At 46.2% G+C, this 24,655-nt stretch overlaps 6 protein-coding genes across 11 annotated transcripts; 2 read left to right on the top strand and 4 right to left on the bottom strand.

Annotated features, from left to right (window-relative positions):
• Positions 1-32: 32 nt before the first annotated feature.
• LOC6729397 (golgin-84) lies at positions 33-1,929 on the top strand. Its single transcript, XM_016174789.3, has 2 exons — positions 33-1,455; positions 1,511-1,929. Exons 1-2 carry the CDS (start codon positions 120-122, stop codon positions 1,723-1,725), a joined length of 1,551 nt encoding a protein of 516 aa, XP_016036045.1. The 5' UTR covers positions 33-119; the 3' UTR covers positions 1,726-1,929.
• Positions 1,740-8,828, bottom strand: LOC6729396 (C2 domain-containing protein 5). 3 transcript variants are annotated; one of them, XM_016177396.3, is made up of 11 exons: positions 8,513-8,827; positions 8,157-8,458; positions 7,752-8,097; positions 5,665-5,963; positions 5,352-5,378; positions 4,478-4,817; positions 3,264-4,385; positions 3,123-3,210; positions 2,673-3,065; positions 2,343-2,615; positions 1,740-2,280 (listed from the first exon to the last, which is right to left on the bottom strand). In XM_016177396.3, the coding sequence occupies exons 1-11, from the start codon at positions 8,674-8,676 to the stop codon at positions 2,218-2,220; spliced, it is 3,417 nt and encodes a 1,138-aa protein (XP_016036044.1). In that variant the 5' UTR covers positions 8,677-8,827; the 3' UTR covers positions 1,740-2,217. The 3 variants fall into 3 exon arrangements, with proteins under 3 accessions (XP_016036044.1, XP_016036043.1, XP_016036042.1); XM_016177395.3 differs by lacking the exon at positions 5,352-5,378 and having other exon boundaries at positions 5,665-7,289; positions 8,513-8,828; XM_016177394.3 differs by lacking the exon at positions 5,352-5,378.
• Positions 8,829-9,171: 343 nt separating this feature from the next.
• LOC6729395 (glycine-rich cell wall structural protein 1) lies at positions 9,172-13,426 on the top strand. Of its 4 annotated transcripts, none has more exons than XM_039294515.2 (6): positions 9,174-9,835; positions 9,920-10,318; positions 10,388-10,577; positions 10,688-10,906; positions 11,001-11,170; positions 11,227-13,426. In XM_039294515.2, exons 1-6 carry the CDS (start codon positions 9,508-9,510, stop codon positions 11,274-11,276), a joined length of 1,356 nt encoding a protein of 451 aa, XP_039150449.1. In that variant the 5' UTR covers positions 9,174-9,507; the 3' UTR covers positions 11,277-13,426. The 4 variants fall into 4 exon arrangements, with proteins under 4 accessions (XP_039150448.1, XP_039150449.1, XP_039150447.1 ...); XM_016174790.3 differs by having other exon boundaries at positions 9,175-9,835; positions 9,902-10,318; XM_039294514.2 differs by having other exon boundaries at positions 9,172-9,835; positions 9,920-10,577.
• Positions 13,427-14,301: 875 nt separating this feature from the next.
• LOC6729394 (dromyosuppressin) lies at positions 14,302-16,481 on the bottom strand. The gene is made up of 3 exons (XM_016177393.3): positions 16,326-16,481; positions 14,970-15,181; positions 14,302-14,909 (listed from the first exon to the last, which is right to left on the bottom strand). Exons 2-3 carry the CDS (start codon positions 15,178-15,180, stop codon positions 14,818-14,820), a joined length of 303 nt encoding a protein of 100 aa, XP_016036040.1. The 5' UTR covers position 15,181; positions 16,326-16,481; the 3' UTR covers positions 14,302-14,817.
• Positions 16,482-17,792: 1,311 nt separating this feature from the next.
• On the bottom strand, positions 17,793-21,089 carry LOC6729393 (acyl-CoA synthetase short-chain family member 3, mitochondrial). Its single transcript, XM_002104672.4, has 5 exons — positions 20,914-21,089; positions 19,132-20,149; positions 18,765-19,075; positions 18,555-18,700; positions 17,793-18,438 (listed from the first exon to the last, which is right to left on the bottom strand). Exons 1-5 carry the CDS (start codon positions 20,948-20,950, stop codon positions 17,926-17,928), a joined length of 2,025 nt encoding a protein of 674 aa, XP_002104708.1. The 5' UTR covers positions 20,951-21,089; the 3' UTR covers positions 17,793-17,925.
• Positions 21,090-21,221: 132 nt separating this feature from the next.
• On the bottom strand, positions 21,222-24,570 carry LOC6729392 (exosome complex exonuclease RRP44). Its single transcript, XM_016177391.3, has 5 exons — positions 24,103-24,570; positions 23,606-24,050; positions 22,460-23,538; positions 21,735-22,403; positions 21,222-21,677 (listed from the first exon to the last, which is right to left on the bottom strand). Exons 1-5 carry the CDS (start codon positions 24,480-24,482, stop codon positions 21,302-21,304), a joined length of 2,949 nt encoding a protein of 982 aa, XP_016036038.1. The 5' UTR covers positions 24,483-24,570; the 3' UTR covers positions 21,222-21,301.
• Positions 24,571-24,655: the final 85 nt, after the last annotated feature.

Raw genomic sequence — 24,655 nt, 5'->3', positions numbered from 1 at the left:
TACTTTTAGTGTGACCTTAACTTTGGATGTGATTATTCCGCGGTCAATCGCGATCTGGGCACACAGTGTTATATTGTTTACGTGTTTTGCTCGAAGAGATTTGTTTTTCTTAGAAAAATATGTCATCCTGGATCACAGGACTGGCGGACAAGGCCGAAAACATTTTGAACAAGCTGGACCAAAATGCGGCAACTGCCCTGCAGACAGAGAACGCCACCGGATCAGCGGATCCCATGCGCAGAAGCATGACGAGCAGCACCCAATCTCTGTCCACATCCCTGAAGTCCACTCTGTCGCCAGTGAAGCGCTCGGGAGCCAATAGCGCATCTAGTGTAAAAAGCGAGGGCGGAGGCTCCGTGGTCACCAAGGACCTGCGCCAAAAAATGACCACATCGGCCAGTTTCTCCAACAGTCCCGACATATCCGCCAATTCAATGGACACAAATGAATTGGCTGCCTTCAAGATCGCCCTAAATGAGATCACAGCTGAAAGGGATGAACTTCGTCTGCGCTTGGATGATCTCAATAACGAAACCGAAAAGTTCAATCTGCATCAGCACACCCAGGTTCTGGAAGCTTTGGTTAAAACTCTGTCCGAGGAGCGGGACAAGGCTGTTCATGACCACAATGAGGCCCAGGCGGCAAACATGGCGTATGTGCACTCCATCTCCGAACTGGAAACCAATCTGGCCAAGTTGCAGCAGGAATACATAAGCGCAGCTCACAAATTGCAAATGCAAACAAAGGAAACGGAGCAGCAGCGACAGGAGCTTCAGGAATACCGCATCAAGGCTCAGCGAGCTCTGCAAGCAAAGGATTCCCTCATCGCAGAGTTGAAGGCTAAGCCCACGGAGGAGGGCGCAGATCCAAACCTGGTGTCCAAGGACAGTGAAACGCGTTTTCTGCAAATTGAACACGAGTCACTTAAGCAAGAACTAGAGCATGCCAACGAGGAACTGCAAAAGGCGCGTTTGCAGTTGGACGATTACGTTACCCAGGAAAGACAACGACAGCTGGAACTAAGCTCTGCCCGCCAACGTGAGGAAACACTTGCAAAGGAGTTGCGACAGGCAAGGGAACACAATGTGACCTCCGAATCCGATCAGCGAGTGCTCACGCAGGAACTGGCCTCACTGCGGCAGCAACTTAGCAACCAAATGGCTGCTGCTGCCACTCGCCTCCAGGAGCGGGAGCAGCAGCTTCAGCAGATGCGTCAGCGGTTGAGCGAGGAAGCCAACACGGGAGCCAAGAACGATTACGAGACTCGGCTAAAGGCTTTAACCCAATCACTGGTCGAGCGGCAGAGTCTTCTGGAAAGAGTTACAAGTGAGAGAAATGCCCTGCGATTGCAGCACGAAAAGGCACAGACGCAGCTACAGCAAAACATGCACCTGGTGGAAATGGAGAGCCAAAGGGGCAGCTCCCGCCATGCTATGCTCAACAGCACAGATGATGGTAAGTCTAACATTCTTCGAGTTCCAGAAATCACCTAAATATGAATTCTACGTAGTCAAAGCTCAATTCCCGCTTCTCATGCATCCAAGTCCATTCGACAATCGTGTGGCCCGTCGCTTCAAGCGAGCCCTTCGCCAGGCGGACTCCATGGGCATTCGGGTGGGAACCTTTCTGCGTCGCTATCCAATGATGCGGGTCTCTGTGATCGTCTACGTGGCCCTACTACATCTGTGGGTCATGTTTGTGCTGCTCTCCACTACACCAAACTAATCGAATGAAATACATTTATTTGAGCAATTGTTGTATTTCCATAATATTGTATGTATTGTATTTTACACGCCAAAATTGGATATCTAGTGGTACGAGTATATGTGTCATGTTTGTGGTTGCAACAATTGTATATATCGATAGTATACTTGTGTCTCGCACTCGTTCTAAATTCAATATTCAATAAACATCAACTATGTACAGAAATTGCAATTGATTTAACGCTAAAAACATCAAGCAAACAAGTAACAAGACCGAAAAAATTAGCACTACTAAGTTAGGATTAGAACGATTCCTCACAGTTCAAATATTGCATAAAGAATCCATCTACAGATGCTGTAAAGTTGTTAAGTAAACGTGCATTAGTTTAACTTCAGTTTAACTCCAGTTGCTGGGCAGAGCTGACAGTTCTAGCTAAGCGGAAGAAAATAGAGAGTATACGCTTTTGGGACGATTCGCGTAAAACATGCGCTATATGCCCCGCAAGTTTTTATATCAGTCATCGGCATGGTAGCTCACATAGACAGCATCGCCACCGATGCTAATCAGGCACTGGCCCTAAGAATACAAGATTTCAGTGGAAAAACTACAAGGTGAGTAGATCATTGTGTTTGCCTTACCTGATTCTTGTGCTGATTATCGAACAACATTAGTTCGGTGATGTAAAAAGAGACCATGGCATTTCCGCCCAGCGAAGCGATATGTGCTCTCACCACAGCCAGCAGTTCGGTAATAAAGCCATGGACAAATCCGCTGATGCCACCATTTTCCCGGATCGAGGTGCTCTCCCGAATAAAGAAAAAGTTCAGGTTGCCCAAATATTTATCTATACGACCACCAGGTATGAAACTAAGTGGCGTCACATCCACTCCATAACGATCTCGCAGCGGAAACTGTCAAACAAATACATTATTAATATAAAGACATCGATGATATTTTAATCTTCTTACATAACGGCTACGTTGAACCGATCCAACGTTCAAGGGCTTAACTCCGGTTGAAGGCAATCCCGAAACGAGATTGTTAAGACGTGATGGCGAAGTTTTTCTCATTTTAAATGAGCTCATTCCGAATGGCGGAATAGCGGTGCTGGTTGGCGTGGGTGTGTCCACCATCTGATCCTCGTCCAGCGGAAATATGTAATCCTCCTCTTGCAGCATTCGTTTTCCGTTTAACTCTGGCTGAGATTGAGTGGCGTGCACCGTGCCATCATGAAATCCGTTCTGCTGTTGTGGTGCCTGCTGCTGCTGCTGCTGAGCTGGTCGTCCACGTCCGCGGTACTTCATTCTGTTGGCATCGCTTAGGCCCATGGCCATGCCAGTGACAAGCAATTGAATTTGATCCTGCAGTAAAATATGTAAGTTAATCATTCCTGATCAAAGTCCTAACATTTTCCTTACCGTCTCTGGCAGATCTAGTCGGAAGCGAAGATCGCAGATAGCACAGGGTATCATAGTGCGTAGCTTGAAGTAAATGGTCTGCAACAGTCTGGGAAAGCAAATATATTAATGTGCTGATCTCAGTATGAAGTTTAGACCTACCTCTGAAAGTGTTTTGGGAAGCCGTTTACACTTTGGCCCACCTCGAGTCGAGCGCGCCAAACTTGTGTGAACATCTGCAGATTCTTAACCGTATCCATTTCCAGCATGCCCGGCACCTGCTGCGTATTGACCACATGGAAGCCTTCCGGCGGATATGGCTCCATTAACAGCGATATGATTTCCAAGTCTTCGATATCGTCCACTTCCAGGACACACAACTCTTTGTTGCCACAGTTCAAGTCGATCTCGTTCATCTCCTCTTCATCAGAGTCGTCTGTATCTGATTGTTTATCGCCAGAGGCGCCTGTGGAAGGTACTCCTCCGACATTGGCTGCCAAATCCGGGTCCAAGCTTTTAAGCTGATAGATCTCCTGGTTGCGTTCAAATGTTTCTTGCAATTTCTTCTGCAACTCATTTAGCTTTTGCTTGTCGGTCCACGAGTTGCCTGCCACGATCTTTGGTACCTGTGGCACCGGTAAAGCTGTGAGAAATAGAGCCGTTCCCGTGGCTATCAACGCTATCATACGCTCGCCGATGGCAACTTGCGTGCGTAGCCCAAAAATGGCATTCATGCCCTTGGCCTTCAGCTTGTTGATCAGCACTCGATGAAGTTCGTACTCCAGGAAGGGCAGGCCATCCGAAATCTCTTTGGCGTTCAGCTCCGCACGCAGATCTCTTTTGGCGCGCACCACTTGAGCCTGCATGAAGCAACCTCTTCCGGTAACCTGCATAAACTCAGGCACTTCGAGTGTAGCCAGCAGAACATCCGGAACTCTTCCCTTGCGGCACACAGCGCACTTCTTCATCTTCACATTAAACGGAACCGAGCTTAGGTTGTAGGGTATGTGGCAAATGGCACAGGCATTCCGGGGCCCATTGAGTGGGGGCAGTCCATAACGTTTACCACCCGAACTGTTGCCGGTGCCGAGGGAACCGCTGTCCTTGCCAATGCTCGTATCTCCGGCGGTGCTTCCATTTCCGTCCTCCACGGAATTCGTCATGGCTGCAACGCTGGCTGTTGCTTTCGACATGGTGAAGATATCGGTTTGCGATACAGATCGATTAAATACCATGTTAATCACGGCCGCCGTTCCAGTGGCAGATAAAACGCAGACGTCGTCACTAAAAAGCAAAGATAGGGTATTAATTACGCTTATCTTAGCAGGTGTGCGCAGGGATTTCAATATAATAGATTATTCGTTTTATTTACGTACGATATGGTTGTGGTCTCCGCATAACCTAACACTACATTACAGCCCAGGGATCGGGCATGCGATCGGATCTCCATTCGCAGCTCCGTCCACCAGCTGTCTCGGACTTCCGGCTCATCCGGATTGGGCACACGCTCTAGTAGTTTTACGGAACGTGCCGCGACCGTTGCGCCCAAATGAAGAATGAATCCCGTCGGGTATTTTGTCATTGTCAGGAAGGGATACTCCAACATATCCAGACTGTCGGTCGCAGTTCCAGGCTTGGCTCCCACCGTCGGTTGCGTTAAACGCATCATCGCCGTGGCGGCCACCAAGCGCTCACTGGCCACACATATGGAGTTTCCTGTGGATTAAAAAGGGTTCCGAAGGTACTATGAGCATTTCATGCGCATTTGGATTTGTATATATGTAGCTCTTACACATAAAGATTACATTTATATTTACAACGGAATATCTTAGACCCGTATGGAGTGTTGCAGATATGACAGTAAACATTTAAAATATGGGCCAATATAATTTTCAATCAAAACTTGATTATGATAATCAATCAAAATAAATGTTATATTCAAAATATAACCCACAAATATGAAATATGGGGGTTATTAAGGAATTAAATTTTGAAAACATCAAATCAAATTAAAACCTATGAACTCAGATCCTCAGACCACATCAAGTCCCACTTCTATGACACACGTAATGATGGTGTAGTGTAACATGTAAGGATAAATTAGATCGGATGAAGCATTCAAGACTTGGCGATACAGAAGAGCAATAACCTGCTTAAGGTGCAGGATGTGAAGAGACAGAAAGGAGCACGCACAGACACACAGAGGTACATCGAGAAAGGACACTGAGATTAGGCGGAGCATCTACTTACGCTTCCGGTGGAACGTAAAGGCTGTGCCTGTTAGCGAGATGTGGCAGCGGACGCAAAGATAGAACGTTGAAAGATACGTTTATGGTTACTCAGAGACGAGACGGTCAGAAAAAGACGCACGTTGACAGCAAACACACAAATATTGACAGCCACTGGTGCTAAGATTCTTATAGTCTATAGTCTAAGCCTAGATATAAACTAAAGGGAATGAGTGTCCCTGAACAGCCATGTTTCCGATATCAAGTATAAATAAATATAAGTTTAATCATACTCGAAAACAGGGCTGCTTTCATTAGCTGGCTCCCTTACATACCTTTGGGCGTGACACTAAGATCGGAATCAGAGGATCTGCGACAGATCTCGCCGACGGTGGCCGGCACCATTGTCGTGGCCGTTGAGGCTGTAGAAGTGGATGCGCTATCCGCATTGGTTGTCGCCGAGATGCCGCTCTTCGAGGGACTGGGCGTTAACTTAAGGCGACTGCTGCTCACCGGCGAGGCGAAGCGTTTCAAATTGGGACTGCTACCCTCCACCGTTGTGGGTATGTTGGACGGTCCAGTGCTTGCGGCTGGTCCTGTGGAACAGGGCTGCTGTTGGAGCTCGGAGCTGGATCTAATTACGCGTGGTGGTTGTTGTTGTCGAATGGCAAATGGAGCAAGCAATGATGATTCATTATTGTGGTTACTATGGTTAGTACTATTAGAGATATTTACAGATTGATCTAATTGGGTAAGGCAGGGGGAGTTATTGTAATCGAAGACGACTAGATTGGACTGGGTAGGAGTGGGTGTAGATGGGCAGACGCGCAGCTCGGGCGCCTTCAGCAGCAGCGTGTTGGGCGGAACAGGAGTATCGGGAGCCACTAGATGATTCAACGACGCACTGCGTTGCATGATCTTCCCGTAACTGGGGAGAAAGTTCAATTGCAGCATGGACGAGGATCCGCTGAGGTTGGAACCCAGCCAATCATTGGAGCAGCTAGGGAGCTCCGGTTGTGAGCTATAGTATGGCTTGCGTTCCAGCGAGGGCACAAACGGATGCTTCTTCTCTAATTCGCTACTTTTGGGGCTCAGATGCATCATCTTTTGCAGGCGACGTGAGAAGCCTTTGAGGTCGTCGAGCAGATTGTGGTGGCTAGGCCCCAAATCCTGCTGACTGTTCTCGCAGCTACGAGTCTCTCCTGGCTTAATCCAATTATCCTGTATATCCTCCTCCTCTTCCGGAGAGTCTTCGGCATTGCTCTCAGGTGGACCTATTTCCAGATCCAACTGCAGAGAGTCTTCCGATTCAGTTGAGTAATTAGATGTTGGTCGAGTCCTGGCTTGAAACTCATCCCCTGGCAAGTCAGGAGCCGAGCGGGTATTCTCTTGATACTCCATCAATCCCGGCACAGTGAGGAAACTCTTGATGGGCATGCGACCGGGACGGACATTTGAATCGCTACTAATGGATCTCGTTATGAAAGGGGGAATCGACGACTTGGAAGTCGATGCGGCGAAACGAGACTTGCGCCGCCGCCTGAAACTCGAGGTGGCTGCAGTGGCCCCGCCAAAGATGCTGCTCAACGACTGTGTAGCATTCTCCGGTATCTTCGGTTCAATTCGTCGGATAAGTGTGGCGTATTTCTGACTAAAAATCTTACTCGATGAGAGCGTTAAACGCCGCATACGGTGTCGTAGTTTTTTCTCGCGATTTCGATCGCCGCGCTCGTCCTCTTGCCTTATGAGATTCTGCATCAGTTCCGCATCCTCGGTGTCGCTGCTGGCACTCTCCAAGTAGAACATCGTTGCTGCTGCCGCCGCTGCTGCAGACGAGGGCGCCGACGAGCTGGGCTCCCTATAGATATTGAGACGATATTGGGGCGTGCGTCCCGAAAGCGGCAAACTTGAGCTGCTTGCGCCCGCACAATTAAGGAAGTCTAGATACTTTTGTGTCAGTCTAGCCGTATTTAGAAATGGTAAACATAAACACGACACAACAACGAAACAACGACAACGATTGGAACGTGCAATACGATACGACAAGGAGCGAAAGTTAAGATATTGAGGGATGAACATCGTCGCAGAGATTTCGGTGTGGGGAAGAACGTTCAAAAGAAGAAAAAATTCGCTTTAGAAAATATTTTAGTTCGTTTTCTACTAGCACCTACTTTCAGCTACGGATGCTAAACAAATTGTTTGTACAATCAAGGGTAGGCTGGCTTCGGGAACCGAAGTTTCAAATACTTTTGCAACCTGATAAGAAACAATTTTACTAGCCCAGACATGGATATAGATATTGTTAATAGACTTATGCAATCATGTAATCGGACAGCTAAAATATGTCAATTGCTTTGCAAGAGTATAGTAAATATCAAAAGAAGTAAGAAGTTATGAGTAATTAGGCAGCACTAATACTCACTCTTCGATCAGTGCCACATCCGCACTGTTCGGTTGACTTGTGCTGGTGTCCTTGATCAGCGTGACAGCCGTTCCAATGCCTCGGGCCACCACACCCACGTCGCCCTCCAGATCGAAGCACTGGGTATAGCCGATGACGGCATTTGCACCCATATTAATAGCCTTTAGGCCCATTCTCCTCTGCACCTGACCCGACAACTTGAGAAACACCACCTGGCGAGCCTCGTTGGAAGCACGCGGTGTGCGTATTTTGTCGATCCACTGATACTCCGGGTCGTCATTCACCACTAATTCCTCGACAAAGCCATGAATCACTTGGGCGCGGTAGCCAAATGGCACACATTGAGCTGTTGGATAAAAAGGGATAATTATACTAATCCTTAAGAGAATATATTATTGTTTATACAGTGAAAGAAGGGGATGCCGCAGGAGCTCTGACGGAACTTATTGACGTCCGAGAACAGGTCAACCTTAACAATCACATTGATCTCGCCGCGGATACCGTGCATGGTGTCGAAAACAGGAATCCAGCCGGATAGCACGGTGCCCTTGCCGTGCACCGCTTGACTAGAGCTCTCCAGGCACAGAGGATTCAAACTGATGTTGACCTTTCCAATCGCATCGTTCGCAGAGTACGTGTCGTAGTCCATCAGGCGGATTTGCAGGGGCTCATCCTGGAGCTCAGCATCGTCCACCTCAAAACGGAACCTATCGGAAAGCAAGGGTTACATTATATGTAGCTAGTGAATGGTCAGACCTCACCAATCGGTATTCCAGGTGGGATTCAAACTCTTGCGGAAGACATCCGTCTTGTGGGTCACCGAGGCCAGTTTGATCTCCACAAAGGCGTCCGTGGTTTCGCTGCTTTTGTCCATCACGGGCAGGTTGCGCGCCGCCTTAATCTTCACCCCCACCTTGCCCGGCATCCTGTCGCACTCGCCTGTCGTCCCTTTTCACCAGATACCAGATTGTTACAACCGAATTTCGACCAGAAGGGTTCACGTTTTATCTTGTGTTTTCCATTTTTCCCAGTGCCAAGTGTGGCCGTGGTCCGTGAATTGCAAATTACCTGCAGATTAGTTACTTGTGCTGGGACTCCTCATTGTTTTAATTTGCTTATTTGTATGAGAGTGGAGCAGTTTCTTAAATCCTTAAGCAAAAATCATCTTTATTGATTCAATAAATTCTAAACTAACTACTAGCGAGAACCATTCCAACTGAAATTTGCTTCAACTCATTCCCGCCGGAGTTTAAATATATTTTTAAGACATGGTTATGTACTAGCCTGTATATGTATGTACTATAAATTAAATCATTACTTATTAACTTGTTTTGTACATTAATTTCTGGAAAATCACAATAACAAGTTTTGATAGCTAGATTGTCGCTGAAAGATGACAACACTGGCGCAAAAGAGCGACGAGTGGGCAGCGCTGCAACAAAAATCAATAGTCGCCGCCATATTTTTTCACTGAATGAAGACCAACGCGCTTCGCACACCGAAAAATGTAAAGTTAAATAAGTTATTTAAGATAAGCTACTGTTGAAAGTGCGCCGAGTGACCAAGTGATCAGTAAGCATCGACAGAACCGTTTAATCGCTAGCAATAGTTCCCCGAATCGCCAATCTCCGGCATCCTAACGCTGCTTCTTCTTCCTCCGGCTTCAGCAGTCTTAAAATCCGCGTCCGAGTGCGAAGTATACCAGTGCAAGTGGTAGTGCGTGTGATCTAGTGTACGAGAACAGCGAGAGAGGAGCATGGAAGGAGGCTCAGTGTCCTCGCCATCGATGGGCGGCCCACGTGGAGGCGGTTTCCGTGGACGGGGCGGTGGAGCGCCTATGCGCGGTGGCTTCGATCGCGGACGTGGTCGTGGCGGTCGTGGACACTTTATGGGTGGCATGCGCGGAGGCGGCGGTAGCGGAATGGGCGGAGGACCGCCCATGCAGGGCATGATGTCGGGTCCTCCGAGGGGAATGCGTGGTTCCCGTGGTGGAATGGGCTATCAGGGACGCGGCGGCGGCTATCAGCCGCGTGGTGGCGCTCCCATGGGCATGCGAGGCGGTCGCCCACCTTTGTACTCACAGCGTAAGTTCCCGCAGACAACCCTCGACTCCCTGCCGCACCTTGTAAATCCAATCCAATCCAATTTAGCTCCCAAACAACACACAGGTGCCGAGAACAACAAGACCGTATCACCAGTGCCCACCTCGGCGATCAGTGGAGAACAGCCAGCGGTTGAAGCAGCCGGTGACGAGGTCACCGATGGCCAGACATCAGCGGTCGTCCCGTCTTCGGGTAACTCGCATGGCGGCAGTTCCGCTCCTGGTGGCAGCAACGGCGGAGGACCTCCTCCATATCTGGGCCGTGGACGTGGACGCGGTGGTCCCTTCAGTGGACGTGGACGTGGTGGCGGCGGCTACAATTCGCACATGAACGGAAATGGAGGCGGCAGCATGTACGGTGGCTCCCACAGCCACCACGGCAATTCCATGGGCGGCGGTCCGGGCAGCGAGCACGGTTCGATGCCCAGGCGCGGAGGTCCTCGGGGCAGGGGCGGCTACAATCAAGGTATGAGTCGGCCACCCTTGCATCACCATCAGGCACATAATCCCAATACACAACTTGCACCGGTACCAGCTCTCAAACGCGGCGCTCCCGGTGGTCCTGGTCCCAAACGCGGTCGCTACGAGGGCGGTCCCTATGGCCAGCGGCCCATGACGCCCAAGTACCATTCAACACAGCAGCATATGGGTGGTGGAGGCGGCGGCGGCATGTCTTCGCAGTCCTCCTATGGCTCGCCGCCAAGTCACCATGCGCCACAACAAAGGTAAGGCATCGAATTTTCAAAACTTATATAATCTATTTAATCAATAAGGTGCACACTTTCTAAATCTGCAAAAATATTTTCTACATCTTTTGACGCTATTCATTATGCAGCCATCACAGCTATCAGACACACGAGCAGACCCAACAAGTGGATCCCTACGCGCAGAGCGGTTACAGCACCCAGACCACCCAGCAGGGATACAATGGCTATGGGCAGAGCGGCAGCAGCAGTTATGCGACTCACACATCGCAGACAAGTGCTCCGGCGAGCAGCAGCTACGGAGCCCACCACAGCACCGAATACGATCAGAGCCAGTATCAGAACTACAAGTGGGTTACCTAATCTTGACCTCTATCTCCCTACGTTTCTTGCCTTCAATTGGGCCACGCAAGTGCTAATGAATTGCTTTGTGCTTCCCAACAGCTCGACGGGCTATGCCGCACCGCAGGACACACGGTATCAGTCGTACAGCCAGGACTACAGCCAACAGTACGGCTCGACCGCAGTGGACTACAATGCTACCGGACAAGCGGACTACAGCCAGCACGGAGCGCAAAGCACTGGCTACGATGAGCGTGCCTACGCGGGTTATGGTAGGTTATTTCAGTTCCCTCCAGTTGCATCATCCGTCATCGGTGTCTTCTTGCAGATTCGCAGGCCTACTCGCAGAACTATTCAAATGCAGCCGCCTACTACTAAACAACCACTTCCCACTCCCACCCCTGACGGCACACTAGAGATCAGAACGCTGCGCGTGCTTCGATAGGCCAAGAAACCAAATAAGAAGGGATTAGGGCAGAAAAATATCGAGTAAAATGGAAGGGAATATATGTTTAATGCAACAATTAACTTGCTATACATAACACGCAAACACACACATACGCGGTCACTCAAAACATACAATTTTAGTTTTAAGTATAAAGTTCTCTTTTTCTTAGCATTTAAGCAAAACTAGTGTTTCGACGTCTTTCTATATAAACCCCCAACCCAAATTAACATCCCCTTTGTTTCCGTTTCGTCTCCCCATGAGTACTGAACAGATATATTGAAATAATCCGCCTTGCCTGTTGTTTAATGTTCTCTTAATAGACAAACGGAGCTAGCCTGCACTGAGCTCCAGCCTATAAATTTAAATGTGCTCCTCCTTAGTTCCATTTACAATTACAAGTCAACTGTGACCAAAGTATGCTACAATCATATTTTTTATATGACAGAAAAATGCGAGTACGTAACATGATCTTTTGAATGAACTAAATTTAAACATTTTGTGAATCATGTATATGATTTGTGAATATTGTATACAAATGAATGCAATGTATATTTTAGTTTTTAAGCTGAAAACCGCAAACGACTCTCGACACATTTATTTTCAATCCCACATGCATCTGAAAGCGTTTATGATTTTGCAAGATTGTGTTATTTTTCTTTATGAATGACAAAAACGTGACGAAAGCGTAACTTATTACTTTTGTTTTACAAAAACCTCTTATAGTGACAATTTAAGCAAAAAAAAAGTTCGTAATAATGTAACTCCTTAAAATTAAGCTGAAAAAAACAAGTAACGAAATACACAAAGTATATTAGAAAAAGATGCAAAAACCATAACCATAATCAAAGTCAATAAAATAATGTTCAAAAATGTGTTTAATGCATTAAACTTATTTAAGCGTACATATTATTATTTAAAATATTTTGTTTAAAAGAAATCAATCAGTAAAAATGCAAATTATTAAGCAAGACAATCAATCAAAAGACGAATAATAAGTGAAAAATGTGAAAAACGTAAGACTGAATATATTCACGAACTGAAGCTGCACTGCCAGCATACAAGTCATGAAAAAAGAGAGACCAATGAATGAAATAACAGAGTATTAAGTATTTACGAAACGATTACTACAAATGCAAAGAACAATTAATTAATCGCCAAGCGATTATCAAAGTGCCAAGTATACCTGACTAACAAAACTCAGGATAAAAACTAAACGAAAATCCAATATACCGAATGCGTTATGAAAATGCAAGGACATCAGTCAATCAAATTATTAAGATAGTGTCGCGAAAATATATTAACGAGAATGTTTACCATGATTGAGCTAACACGTACCATAACCATTCAATTAGATGAATATCTAAATTTACAAACTGAAAGCACTGAAAGTACAAAATGCAAATATTAAAACATATTTTGGTAAGTTAAGGTTAATGCTAAAAAACACATATATACAAAAAATTTAGTATATGATGACCTCAGCATGCAAAAACTATTAATCTAATATGATAATTTAAATCAATTTTTAAACAATTCTACCTCCTTGAATTAATTAAGAAGTTAAAGTATTTAATTATATTGTAAAGTAAAAGTTTTGAACAACTTATGGTTACTTAAAAAAACAACTTAACATAAAAGCTGTTGAGCTCTTCATACAAGAAAATGCGGCACTTTTGCCGCATTTACCATATAAATTGTAGCATTTAGATTTTTTTACAGGAATGAGAAATCAAAATTAACAAAATTAAAGCGATATACGCTTATCAAATCTGAAGGAAACGAACTAGATGGATATGTCAAGGGTGGTAATCTCAAAACAAACAACACGAATACAAAGAAATCAAAGAGATTATAAATATATGAAATATTTTATTTTAAATGTTGCACTTTTATGTTATTTATATATTTTCGTTTATGTATACAATGATTTTATTTGTTATTGTTAAGCCGAACCAAATACCTTAACTACAGTCTTAAAAAGAATAAACAAGATATTATGCGAATGAAAATTTATTAAAAAGACTGAATGATATTTCAACGAGATACAATCTCTATAGATCCAAAGAAACTAAATATAAAATCAATAAATTTATACAACAAATTTATATAGAATCGAATTCAAATGACAATGAAATGCCTAAGAGACTTTTTTAATTTCCTAGTTGAAAAAAATAAAAATATTAAACTAAACATTTTGCCACAAGAAAAATGACTTAAAACAAAGTCACATCATCCCATAAAAATGGAATACAAATGAAAACCATTACAAAATATCAGAAAATCAACCAATGAGCAAAAAGAGTTATGTAATGAGAATCAGCCAAAGAAACTCATTTTTAAAAGGCATACAATTTTTGATTTGCAAGTCTAGACATTTTATGAATATGCATAGAAACCGAATAACTGCATTATTTCACGTTTTTCTGTCCATTTGACTTACAATATTCTGTTATTTGTTTAATTTTTTATTAATTTAATAAAACCTTTAAGAATGGCAAAATAATTTAATAAAAACATGCAATTAAATGGTAACTTTTAACTTTTTCAGCAAAAGCAAAATATTGAAAATCAAAAAACCCAATGGAGCGAAAAAAACTGCGTACTATGGAACCCATTGACCATTCTCATACGAAATTATATATCAAGGATACGAATAAAATTCGGAAATATTTTTCAAGTTTACTCGAATGACGTACAACAAAATGCAATAGCGTCAAAAATCCATTTAGTAAAATTGACTTTATTAGAATGATTTAAAGTATAAGAAACCGTCAGCAGTAATAAATTAAAATGTAAAAAAAAAAAAATGATGTTACCTTTTTTATTATTTATTTTATGGTGAGTGAATATATAAACTTGTTAGAAAAGAGCTAAAAAGTTAATTATTTATGAAGTTTGCAATCTAACTCACCAAAATCATCGCCCAACTTTCCTATTAAATGTAAACCATTTCAATTGCATTTTGCTATGCATTCACAAATTGAGAGGAAAAGTTTGTCTTTATTAAAGTATACAACGGAATTTAGTGTTTGGATTTGAAAACATTTGTTGGTTATTTAATAATAGTGCTTCATGCTAGGGAAATATGTTTGAGATATTTAAACATCGTTGAAATACGTATTATTAGTTCTTTATAACACTCAGCAAATAAAGAGTACGAATTAAATCAAAACCAAGGGTTTAACTTTCAGAACATTTCGAGGGTCTTTGAGTATGTACAAATATGTATTCGATTTTTTTGTTGCATAGAAACATTGGACATTGGATATTTAATGAACTAGAGAGCTTCCAATTGAGTATAGTTCTGAGTTTCCATCGATTACGTTTACATAATTATGCTGAAGACGTCAAAGTAGTGTTGTGCTTTTTAGGAAGAACAGAAACGATTCCGCCGCTTGTGGTCAGGGTCCAGTGTCGTTGTCTCAAGTCGGGATTAAGTGGTGTTCGGGATGTCCTTGCACAAAAATGTCCTTAACGACGTTTTCCGAAACGCAGGAAGACGTGATCGACATCCGTTCGCTTGTTGTAGTTCTTCAACAGGTCATCAGAGTTGGCCACCAAAGCTGGAGCAAAGATAGATGTCAAGTAATCTAAGGATAATGGCCTGGTCCTGATTAACTCACCGGATGCCTCGTTGTTGATGTAGGACTTCAGTGCCGACGTCAGTTGATCGGAGTTCTCCAGGGCCTGGCACACCTTGCGGATGTGCGGGGGCATCTCCTCGACGATGCCGGACTGGCACAGAGGTGGACCCTGGACTGCGGCCCGTGTGTTGGACACGGCCAGGAGGACGATGGCCAGGCAGCAGGCGACAAAGAACTGAGCGAAGGACATGCTGCAAGTGGGTTATGAAACATGATTGACATCGGAAGCTGGTGTCGAGCTTATTTGATTATCGCCGGCAAAGGTTGCTCGGCAAGGACATCCTGGCTGGAGGGCGACTAAGCCATGCTTCACGCTCCATGCTCCATGCCCCATGCCCCTCCAACCCCACTGATTTTGATTAAGTGTAATGATCTTAATGCTACGTGCCTGATTGCCACTCGCTGATGATGGCGTTGCCCTGGCAAAGCATTATGCATAAATGGAGTTGTACTTGGCTGTCTGGCTCGCGGCGGTGTTACCATTTTAAATCGCATCGAAGCAGGCGTCTTAATGCTACCCTAATACGTTTACGCGACACACAATTTGTTTCTATTAGCTGGAAAAGGCAGAGGCTAAGGCAATTTGTTCTGCGTCAACGCCTCTGGATGATGATTACGCTGGAAGTGATGAAAGTGGAGGCAGCACTCATACGCCCCGTGTTGCAGTCGGCATGCAAACACCTGTGCGAACGTGTTGTCCCCACATCTGTTTAGCTTAGAAAAACCAGCACCGGAAGTCGGGAGGGAGGGAGGAGTAGGTGCTAGGCGGTAGTTGGTCATAGGACACGTTCCAAGGATCCAAACTACTGATGCTTGTTTAGGGCTCAATCAAGGTGCACGTATGCAAATAAATTGCCATGTCTGTTTACTCAGAAGACACCATCTATTGCGACTTAGTTGGAACGTCTCTCACTGCTGGTCAAAACTAATAAGTTCTTTAAATGTTAAATAACATATTTTTAGGAAATCTTCCTCACATACTATAGCGTTTTTAAAATCTACAATATTTGCCACTTCATCTATCTGACGTTTTTTGTAGTATTTAAAATATTTAAATAGTTTTACACTTTATATTATCGCAATTCTACCATTCTTTTAAATACCCAAACAAGTTTTCTAATCATTCTTACAAGACCAGGCAAGCAGGTGATATCGTTGGATACTAATTAATATCATCATTATGATAGTTCCACCATCTTTCTACACACTTTTAATATATGCTTATAAACTTTCACACATTTCGACTGAAACCTCAAAGATTCACTTTCTATGTATTCAGATAGTATTCCTCAAAAGTATCTAACACTCTGCACATCTCAAGACACAAGTACCCACCTGATTAGGGCTTTGAGGTATCGGTGCTTCCACAAAGAAGTTAATGGACAAATTTGTTAGTTGTTAACACTGGGGTTCAGCTGCTGCTCTGTTTGCTGGACTTGTTGAACGCAAGCACTCGAATGATGTCCTGTCCAGCCAGGACATCCGCTTTTATTTACTTCCGCCGAGGACGAGCGCAGATGCCGCGGTGGCCTCTGATTGGCTGACGGGAATATACAGGCAGGATTCGCACAAAACTGGGGGTTGGGGGACGTGGGACCACATGTTGCGCTCCTTGCTGGATACTTGGTGGGCGTGCTCAAACATCACTCATACGCCACCGAAACCGACCGAAGCACGATGTGTGCATTTGGCAAACGTTGGACGGTAGCAGCGGATGTGGGAATGGAAATGGTAGCCCACCGAGTTTCCCCAATATGTTTATCTATTATATAACTTTATCAGCTCTTAATTATGTTGTAAAAGTTGTCGGCTTTATGATCAGTGGCCGGCAACCATCACCTATTTATGGGTAGTTATAATCATTTATGGCCACCATCGAACATTGTGCTGTCCAACCCACGGGGATCTGCTTTAAGCCGCAACTTTAAAGCCGTTGTCCTGGCCACTGCATTTTGCTCCACGGATGCGTAAGCAGAGTAATCTTCGGTTTATGAGACTGGGATTTGCAGGCGAAGCGTTGCAATTAATTTGAATTTGTGCGTGTTTCGCACGCCAAGCTCCCCGATAAGAATTTCGACTGTGACGTCAGGAGATGAGTATCTCGAAGTGGGATGACCACGATGCACATATAAACTGGGAAAATTTGAATTAACCAAGAAGGAAATCTAATTTGCCATCCTTTTGTTATAGTCAGCGTGACTAATGCAGTGAGAAGATAGAGAATTTAGAAAATTTACCATAAAGAGCATCATCATAGTTACGAGTGTTATATTTAAATTATATTTAAAACAAAAGAAATGAAATGCATATGTAGGCTTTATTAAACTCTATAACTATTTGTATAACTGTGTGTGGCTTAAGATATATTTCATTATATATTATTATATTTGCCTCTAGAAATACCCACATAAAATGTTCTTTGCTAATGTAATAAGATAGAATTGGATTTGATTACTTATGGATAATGTGCTCCCTGTTGCCCACCAACGTTGAGCCCACTAATTGGGTTATGGTCGGCTGCCTGACATTCGCTGTCCATCTTTGATGTGGACAAATCCTGGCCAAATAATGCAATGCCAGTGCCATATGCGAACTGCGAAATCTGGGGTGTTGGTTATTCGAAAAAAAATCCACACTTTGCTGGCCCAACAATGTGTCGCGAAATTTGCACAAAATTTGAATAAACTGATTGAGTGTCAGTTGTACGCGAATAGTGCGTCAGTGCAGGGAGGAATTGGAAAGTGGAAAATGGGCGAATGGGCGCGAATGGGTCACCATGTAGCCCATCGATTAACATTTAAATTATTTTCGCCACTTTGCGGCCTACGCAAATAAACGGAGGAAAAACCCCAGCCAAACTGGCTTACATTTTATTTTACTTCTTGGGAATCGTATCGTACAAGCTAAGGTTCAGGTTGAGGGTCCTTGCAGCCCTTCAGTCGAGTAACTTGGCCACAATCGGATCCGGTGCGGTCATGGCATAGCCCAGCTGGTTCAGAGCCCTCCGGATCTCGACGAACACGCTGGCATCGTCGATGGTCGCCGGCAGGATGACGCGCTCGTTGCGGGCAAAGTCCGCCATCGCCTTGCGCATCGTCTTACCGGATCGAGTGCGTGGCAGGTTGTTGACGGACGTGACCAGCCGGAAGGCGGCGATGGGTCCAACCACGTCGCGGATCAGCTTGATGATCTCCGTCGACAGCTTGGCATCGGTCTTCTTGCAGTTCTCCACAGGAATGTACAAGCACAGTGGCACTTGTCCCTTGGTGGCCTCGGGCACCCCGAAAACGGCCACGTCCACCACGTCCGGATGGCGGAGCACGGCGTCTTCCAGGCTAGAGGTGGACAAACGATGGCCAGCCACATTGATCACATCATCGTCGCGAGCTGTCACAAAGATATAGCCACGTTCGTCCTTGTAGCCCGCATCCATTGTATCGTAGTAGCCCTAAGTTTAAGATAAAATAAGAAAAAATCTTTAAGATTTCAGATACTAACCATCCACTATACTATAGTAACTAAATGATATCTTAAAATTTGAGGATGTTCCTTTTGATGACTCACCGGAAACTTTTGAAAGTAAAGCTTGCGGAAGAGCTCTTCGTTCTTGTAGAGCGTGGCCATGTTTCCGGGTGGCAGTGGTAGCTTCAGCGCAATCCTGCCCAGCTCCGAGGTCTGCGCCTCGCTGCCGTCCGCTTTTAGGATCTTGACTGCAAGAGAGATGTCCCAGGACTTAAATCCTCACTCAGCCAAGCTAACTGGAGCATCACTCACCGTCGTAGCCCATGAGGGGCAAGCCAGTGGAGTAGGTGGGCGGACTGAGGTTCTGCTGGAAGCCCAGACATGTGGCGGTGACCGCGGATCCAGTCTCCGTCTGCCACCAGTGGTTGAGCACGGGCACCTTGAAGGTCTTCTCGATCCAGGACTTGGTCTCGTAGTCGCAGTGCTCGCCGGCAATGAAGATGGCGCGCAGCGACTTCATGGAGTACTGACGTCCATAGCTGATGTCCGGATCAGCACGACGGATAACACGGAAGGAGGTGGGCACCGAGAAGATCGAGCGCACCTGGTATTGGTCGATGATCCTGAAATTAAGAACAATTAATAAGTGTAAGAAACAACTTGGAGAATGACCACTCACCTAAAGTACTGACCCGGGTCGGGAGTACGGTCCGGTTTACCCTCGTACATGATACTGGTGGCCCCTAGGCAGAGTGGACCGTAGCAGATGTACGAGTGACCCACCACCCAGCCCATATCTGAAGCCGCCCACCAGGTGTGGCCGGGATTGATGCCATAGAGAGTGCGCAGCGTGTACACCAAGGCAACCAGGTGACCTCCGATGGTGCGAAGGACTCCCTTGGGCTTATCCGTAGTTCCAGAGGTATAGAGGATATACAAGGGATCGTTGGCCTCGATGGGAACACAGGCTATGGGCCGCTCGCCCTCCGACATCTTTAGAATATCTGACCAGAGCACATCCGTCAGAGGATCCAGTTTGGTGGTATCTGGCGTAACATTATCCCGCCGGAAGATTATGTTACGCTGCGGTGGTCGCCATCGCGACATGTTAATAGCTGAATGAAGAATGTCCAGGTAGGGCACCACCTTGCCCGGTTCCACGCCCACATTGGAGGCAATCACCAGCTTTGGTTCCACATGTTCGATGCGCGAGCAGAGTTCCCGGGCGGCGAAGCCACCGAAGACCACGGAGTGAATCGCACCCAGACGCACAATTGCCAACATGGCAATGATGGTTTCCGGAATGAGGGGCATATAAATCACGACGCGATCACCCTTGACTACGCCCAATTTGGCCAGGCCGCCGGCCAGCAGAACGATCTGGTCATACAGCTCCTGATAGGTAACCCGACGCACTGTGCCCGTCAAGGGGCTGTCATGGATTAGGGCCACATTGGAGCCGCGGCCGGCCAGTATGTGGCGATCAATGGAATTGTAGCAGGCATTCAGGTAACCGCCCACATACCACTTGGTGAATGGCGGATTGCTGTTGTCCAGTACCTTCTCCCATGGCCGATCCCAGTCGAGCAGGTTACCCTGCTCCTCCCAAAAGGCAGCCGGATTCTGAACACTCTGGCGATAGGCCTTCAAGTAAAGGGGATCGTGAGCCTCCACCGGCATGCCGCATACAGATTCACCTGCGGAAAAGGTGGAGCAGCAGGTGAGCATTAGATGGGCGGGTTCATTGTTTCCTCTATTGGGTTAATCGCTGCTTCTAATTAGGCAGGCTATCAAACTAAATTACAAACCTTCCACTCAATACCACCTTACACACACCAGGCACATTGAATTTTAAATTTTCCAAATGTCGCGGTCACTCAACTGATTTCTGTATACCCAACCTGGCACCCATGTACTGCTCATATGCGTCGGGTGTGCGGCTCACCCAGACGCCGAGCATAATCCACACGTCATATGCGATGGATATTGGACCTAAAAGCCTCCTTGTTGAATAAGCTAATCGAATTCATTAATATTTAGTGCCGACAGTTTGGGCGCACAACTAAACTCTAATTAATCACTTCAAAGTCGCATCGAAAGTTCATTATTTTAATTGGCGAGCAGTGGTTGAAAAAACAATATTTATCACCTTGAATAAAATATCTATCTATCTACATCCAACTAAAAGAATCCAAGAAGATTTTAAACTGTTGAACTGCACTTAGATAGTTTTTGGAAAATTTGAAAATCTTTTGAACTCGTTTAGATATCATCACACAACGAAACTTGCATAATAGTTTTCAAATCACTTCATTTGATGTTCTAAAAGTTGTTTCTTTTAACTGATGTATTCAATATGCGTATTAAAATATATGTAACGAGTTCCGCAAAAATCACGCGATTACTCATTGAATAACTTTTTAGCCTTTTCGTGTGAATTTCGAAACCGTTTTCGACTTACTGCCTTCGTAGTTCACTGCACTAGGACCGGGTTCCATTGTAACTTTCTATAACTTTCGTTCTTGTATATATTTAAGTCAAGTTTATATATATATCTATTTATTATATATATTCTTTTTGAATTTTTTGGATCAAACGAGCTCAGCACAACCGTCGCACTGTAGTCGAAACTTTGCAATGGGTCTGGAGAATGTAGAACGCAAGTTGGAAACCAAAACCTTAAACAAAACACCCGATCAAAGGTATGCTTTCGAAATTCTCCGAGATCGGGAGAGTCGGAACGGTGGAAAAGGTTTACGAAATGGAGCGGAATTTAAAAACCTTACATTTTATTTATACGAAATGATTGTAGTTACACATCTTCAGCGTAGTCTAGTTCCACTTAAGAATTATTTCTTTTTCTTATCCTTTTTGGACTTTTTCGAGGGAGGTGCCGCAGCAACCTCCTGACCCTCAGTTCCTTTGCTAGCCGTTTCCACGCTGAAGCCCTTGATGTATGGCTTGACCAGCCGGAAGATCAGCTTCTCGTGCTGCACATTGCTGGAATCCAGGCTAAGGCGAACGGTGACAGGATCAAAGGAGTGGAACACCACATCCCCGCAACGCTGTGTATGATCCTCTTCGTTGAAGGTGAAGACAATCTCGCTCTTGACGCGCTCCTGACCGTCCTTGCCATCCTTGTCCGTCTTCAGATACAGGGTGCCTTCCAGGCCATACTTGGGGATTAGCACTTGCAGAGCATTCTTGCGCACAAATAGCACATATCTGGAGATGGGAAATAATTGAAAAGAAAGTTGGCCACTAGTGGTTTCTTTGACTTACCCTTCCTCATCCTCCTCCTTGCCGCGGAAAAATAGATGCGTGTTGAGGGCCACCGATGCGCGACCAGCGTACTGAGCCATTTTGTGGCGGTAGTTAAGATTATGACACAGCTCCTCATTTGACTTTCGGTCCAATAGCTTGGCATAGGTGCTATCCGCGCCGATTGAGGCGGCCAGCAGGCGATGTACCATGATGTCGGAGTAACGACGAATGGGAGACGTAAAGTGCGTGTAGATGGGAGCAGCCAGACCGTAGTGGAAGAACTCCTCCTTCTGCAGACTGCCGCTGATGAAGTACACTGCCTGCATCATACAGCGTGTGGTGAGGATGCGGATCATCGTGTTAAAGTACGGATTGTCCGCCTTGACACACTTATCCAGTGAATGCGACAGCTCCAGCCCTGATTCGATGTCCACCTGGAAGCCCTGGTAGCGCGCAGACTTTACCAGCGGATCGAAATTGGTAGGCGGTGGCCGAGGATGGCGACGCAGAACAGCACACTCGGAGAACTCCGTCGCGATATGCTCGGCCACTGTGATGTTGGCCAGCAACATGAACTCCTCCACCATTGAATTCGTCTCCCGCATCTGCTTCACCTCCACCTCGAGTGGTTCGTGTGTCTCGCTGTCCACCTGGAAGCGGATCTCCGGCGAGGCAAGGACAAGGGCTCTGTAAATTATGGATGCATTAGTTCACTTGATTAAGAGCTGGTAATATAAACTTACCCATTATCCATTCGTCGTTTTTTTAGTATTTTGGCCAACCGGTTAAGATGTCTCAGGGACTTGGCTATTTCATTCTGTTGCGTGGCATCGTCGATGATACTCTGCGCTTCCTCGTAGGTCATGGCACGCTTCGATTTGATGACGCTCTTGTGGAAGCGTTTGCTTAACACATTTGCCTCGTTGTCCACTTCCCACACGCAGGAGAAGGCGAATCGCTCAACGCCGCCAACCAATGAGCAGAGATTTGAGCTGAGTAACTCGGGTACCATGTCGATTCGTTTGCCCACCAGGTATACGGTGGTTCCCCTGGCCGCTGCCTCCATGTCCAGTGCGTTTCCTGGCCGGATAAAGTGACTCACGTCGGCGATGTGAACGCCCACTTCCAGATTGCCGTTGGGCAGTTCTCTGCAGTGCAAAGCATCATCGATATCCGTGCAGCCCGGGGGATCCACAGAGCAAATGAACAGATCCCTCAGATCCACACGCTTGGAGTAGTCCTCGTCAGTAATTGTCCAAGGCATTTTCGGCAAGAAGCTAAGCACTTCGTCCGAGAACTTGCAGTGCGGGACGTCGTGCTCTAGCAGGATAACCTCGTTCTCGGTGGCCGTGTCTCCGAGCGGCCCAAGGGAGCGCACAAAGTGTCCATGTGGGTAGCGCGAGTTGCGCGGCCATGTGTCAATCGTTACGATGATGCGCTGGTTCTGCAGCTTTGCCGCCTGTCGCGTTTCTATACGGATGCGCGGAATCTTTCGGTCGGCGGGCACAAAGATGTGCCGATTTGTATCCTCTATTAAGCTAGGCTGTAGGATGCCGCAATACTGTCGCCACTTCCGTCGCACAATACCGACAATTCGCCCTGTGGGCGTGCGCTCTGCGGGTGAGGCAGCGGCACGCACCTGCTTCAACATGTCATTTTCATCCTTGGCCCTTTCCTCGCTGGGCACTTCATCGGCATAGACATTCTTCTCCTCCAGTACAATTTCACTGGGCGCTGACCACTCCGATTCGGGCAACAGCTCCACGGCCACCAGGTCGCCATCCACGGCCCGATTAAGAGCCTCGCGGCCTTGGATAAGGATCTATTAACCAGGAATACGCGGTTTCGTGAATCGTATGCCATGGAAGATATTTAGCGTTTTTACTTACACCCTTTTCAAATTTCTCTACACTGACGCTGCCCTCCAAGTAGTTCTCCCTGGATGCCTGAAAAGTGCCCTGTAGTATCTTATTTTGGCGCAGTCCTTCCAGCAGCTCCTTCATGCTGAGATGCGGCGGGTACTGGGGCAGACCATTTTTCTCGCTGTCGAATGTTTTGTGCGACAGCTTATCCATCAGAAGTGGAAAATCCTCGAGAGATTTCACGTACTCCGCGGCTGTGGTCACCAGAATACCTTCTGCCTCGGCCTTAGCACGATTGGCAGCATCATCTGTGAGCAGGACAACCCGCATAGCAGCTTTGCCACTGCGCTCGAACTCTTTAGAGGATTGCGAGGCCTGCAGGTGGTCATCGTACCACTTGGTGGCCAGCCGAATGGCCCGATCATTGCGATCATTAGCGGTCTCATCTGGTTCGCGATCAGCATAGGTTTCCCTAGAAGAAGCACTATATTTTAAAGATTCCCCTAGAAAATCCATTAACCTACTTGTGGTGCTCGTTGACGAACACATAAAAGTTTCTGGTGCGGTCGTGGACGATCTCATTGAACCGCTTGTAAATGGAGGAGCTCCTGTGCTTCACTTCGTTGAGCACGGTGGTCAGGACGACTACGTTGCGCAAAACATCCTCCTCCAGCACGTCGATCTGGTCCAGAACCACATTCGTGTCCAAAACGAGGTAGTGCGGGAATTTGAAGAGGGTGCTCTGATTCGCGTGCTGCGAGGTGAGCTGGTATACCTCGTTTTGGAAGCACTCCCGGCACAGTTCGGAGCCGCAGCCGATGTCGTCGCGCAGATAGTGCTCCCGCACAATCTTCAGGATGTTGCCGCGCTTCGTTTTACGCGTAAATTCGCGTAAAGTTTGCATTTTGTTAAACCGCGTCCGAATTGTTACACCTCCACATGTGTGCCGTGCCGGAATGGGTAGGCCCGTTCACGATTCGGCTGCGGTATTATCTGCCTAAGGCCTGTTCACACTGCAGCCGCAATGGTCACAATGGTTTGAGTCTGCGGACTCCCCCGTCTCTTGAGGTATAATTT

The sequence above is a fragment of the Drosophila simulans genome, chromosome 3R (assembly GCF_016746395.2).
Source record: "Drosophila simulans strain w501 chromosome 3R, Prin_Dsim_3.1, whole genome shotgun sequence".
Lineage (NCBI taxonomy): Eukaryota > Metazoa > Arthropoda > Insecta > Diptera > Drosophilidae > Drosophila > Drosophila simulans.
The sequence above is the reverse complement of the archived record's forward strand: the minus strand, read 5'-3'. Positions and strand labels throughout refer to the sequence as shown.

Bases quoted from the DNA above. Each gene is read 5' to 3' on its own strand.
- LOC6729397 (XM_016174789.3), top strand. From the start codon at position 120: ATGTCATCCTGGATCACAGGACTGGCGGACAAGGCCGAAAACATTTTG. The intron at 1,456-1,510 runs GTAAGTCTAACA...AATTCTACGTAG, and splicing joins GCTCAACAGCACAGATGATG to TCAAAGCTCAATTCCCGCTT.
- LOC6729396 (XM_016177395.3), bottom strand. From the start codon at position 8,676: ATGCCGGGCAAGGTGGGGGTGAAGATTAAGGCGGCGCGCAACCTGCCC. The intron at 2,616-2,672 runs GTAAGAAGATTA...TTTGTTTGACAG, and splicing joins CGGTTCAACGTAGCCGTTAT to TTTCCGCTGCGAGATCGTTA. The intron at 2,281-2,342 runs GTAAGGCAAACA...TTGTATTCTTAG, and splicing joins ATAATCAGCACAAGAATCAG to GGCCAGTGCCTGATTAGCAT.
- LOC6729395 (XM_039294513.2), top strand. From the start codon at position 9,508: ATGGAAGGAGGCTCAGTGTCCTCGCCATCGATGGGCGGCCCACGTGGA. The intron at 10,578-10,687 runs GTAAGGCATCGA...TTCATTATGCAG, and splicing joins CACCATGCGCCACAACAAAG to CCATCACAGCTATCAGACAC. The intron at 11,171-11,226 runs GTAGGTTATTTC...GTCTTCTTGCAG, and splicing joins GCGTGCCTACGCGGGTTATG to ATTCGCAGGCCTACTCGCAG.
- LOC6729394 (XM_016177393.3), bottom strand. From the start codon at position 15,180: ATGTCCTTCGCTCAGTTCTTTGTCGCCTGCTGCCTGGCCATCGTCCTC. The intron at 14,910-14,969 runs GTGAGTTAATCA...TCTTTGCTCCAG, and splicing joins CATCAACAACGAGGCATCCG to CTTTGGTGGCCAACTCTGAT.
- LOC6729393 (XM_002104672.4), bottom strand. From the start codon at position 20,950: ATGGAACCCGGTCCTAGTGCAGTGAACTACGAAGGCA. The intron at 20,150-20,913 runs GTAAGTCGAAAA...CCTTTTCCGCAG, and splicing joins TGCAGTGAACTACGAAGGCA to GTGAATCTGTATGCGGCATG. The intron at 18,439-18,554 runs GTGAGTCATCAA...TCTTAAACTTAG, and splicing joins TTTACTTTCAAAAGTTTCCG to GGCTACTACGATACAATGGA.
- LOC6729392 (XM_016177391.3), bottom strand. From the start codon at position 24,482: ATGCAAACTTTACGCGAATTTACGCGTAAAACGAAGCGCGGCAACATC. The intron at 24,051-24,102 runs GTAGGTTAATGG...TGCTTCTTCTAG, and splicing joins TTCGTCAACGAGCACCACAA to GGAAACCTATGCTGATCGCG. The intron at 23,539-23,605 runs GTAAGTAAAAAC...CCTGGTTAATAG, and splicing joins TAGAGAAATTTGAAAAGGGT to ATCCTTATCCAAGGCCGCGA.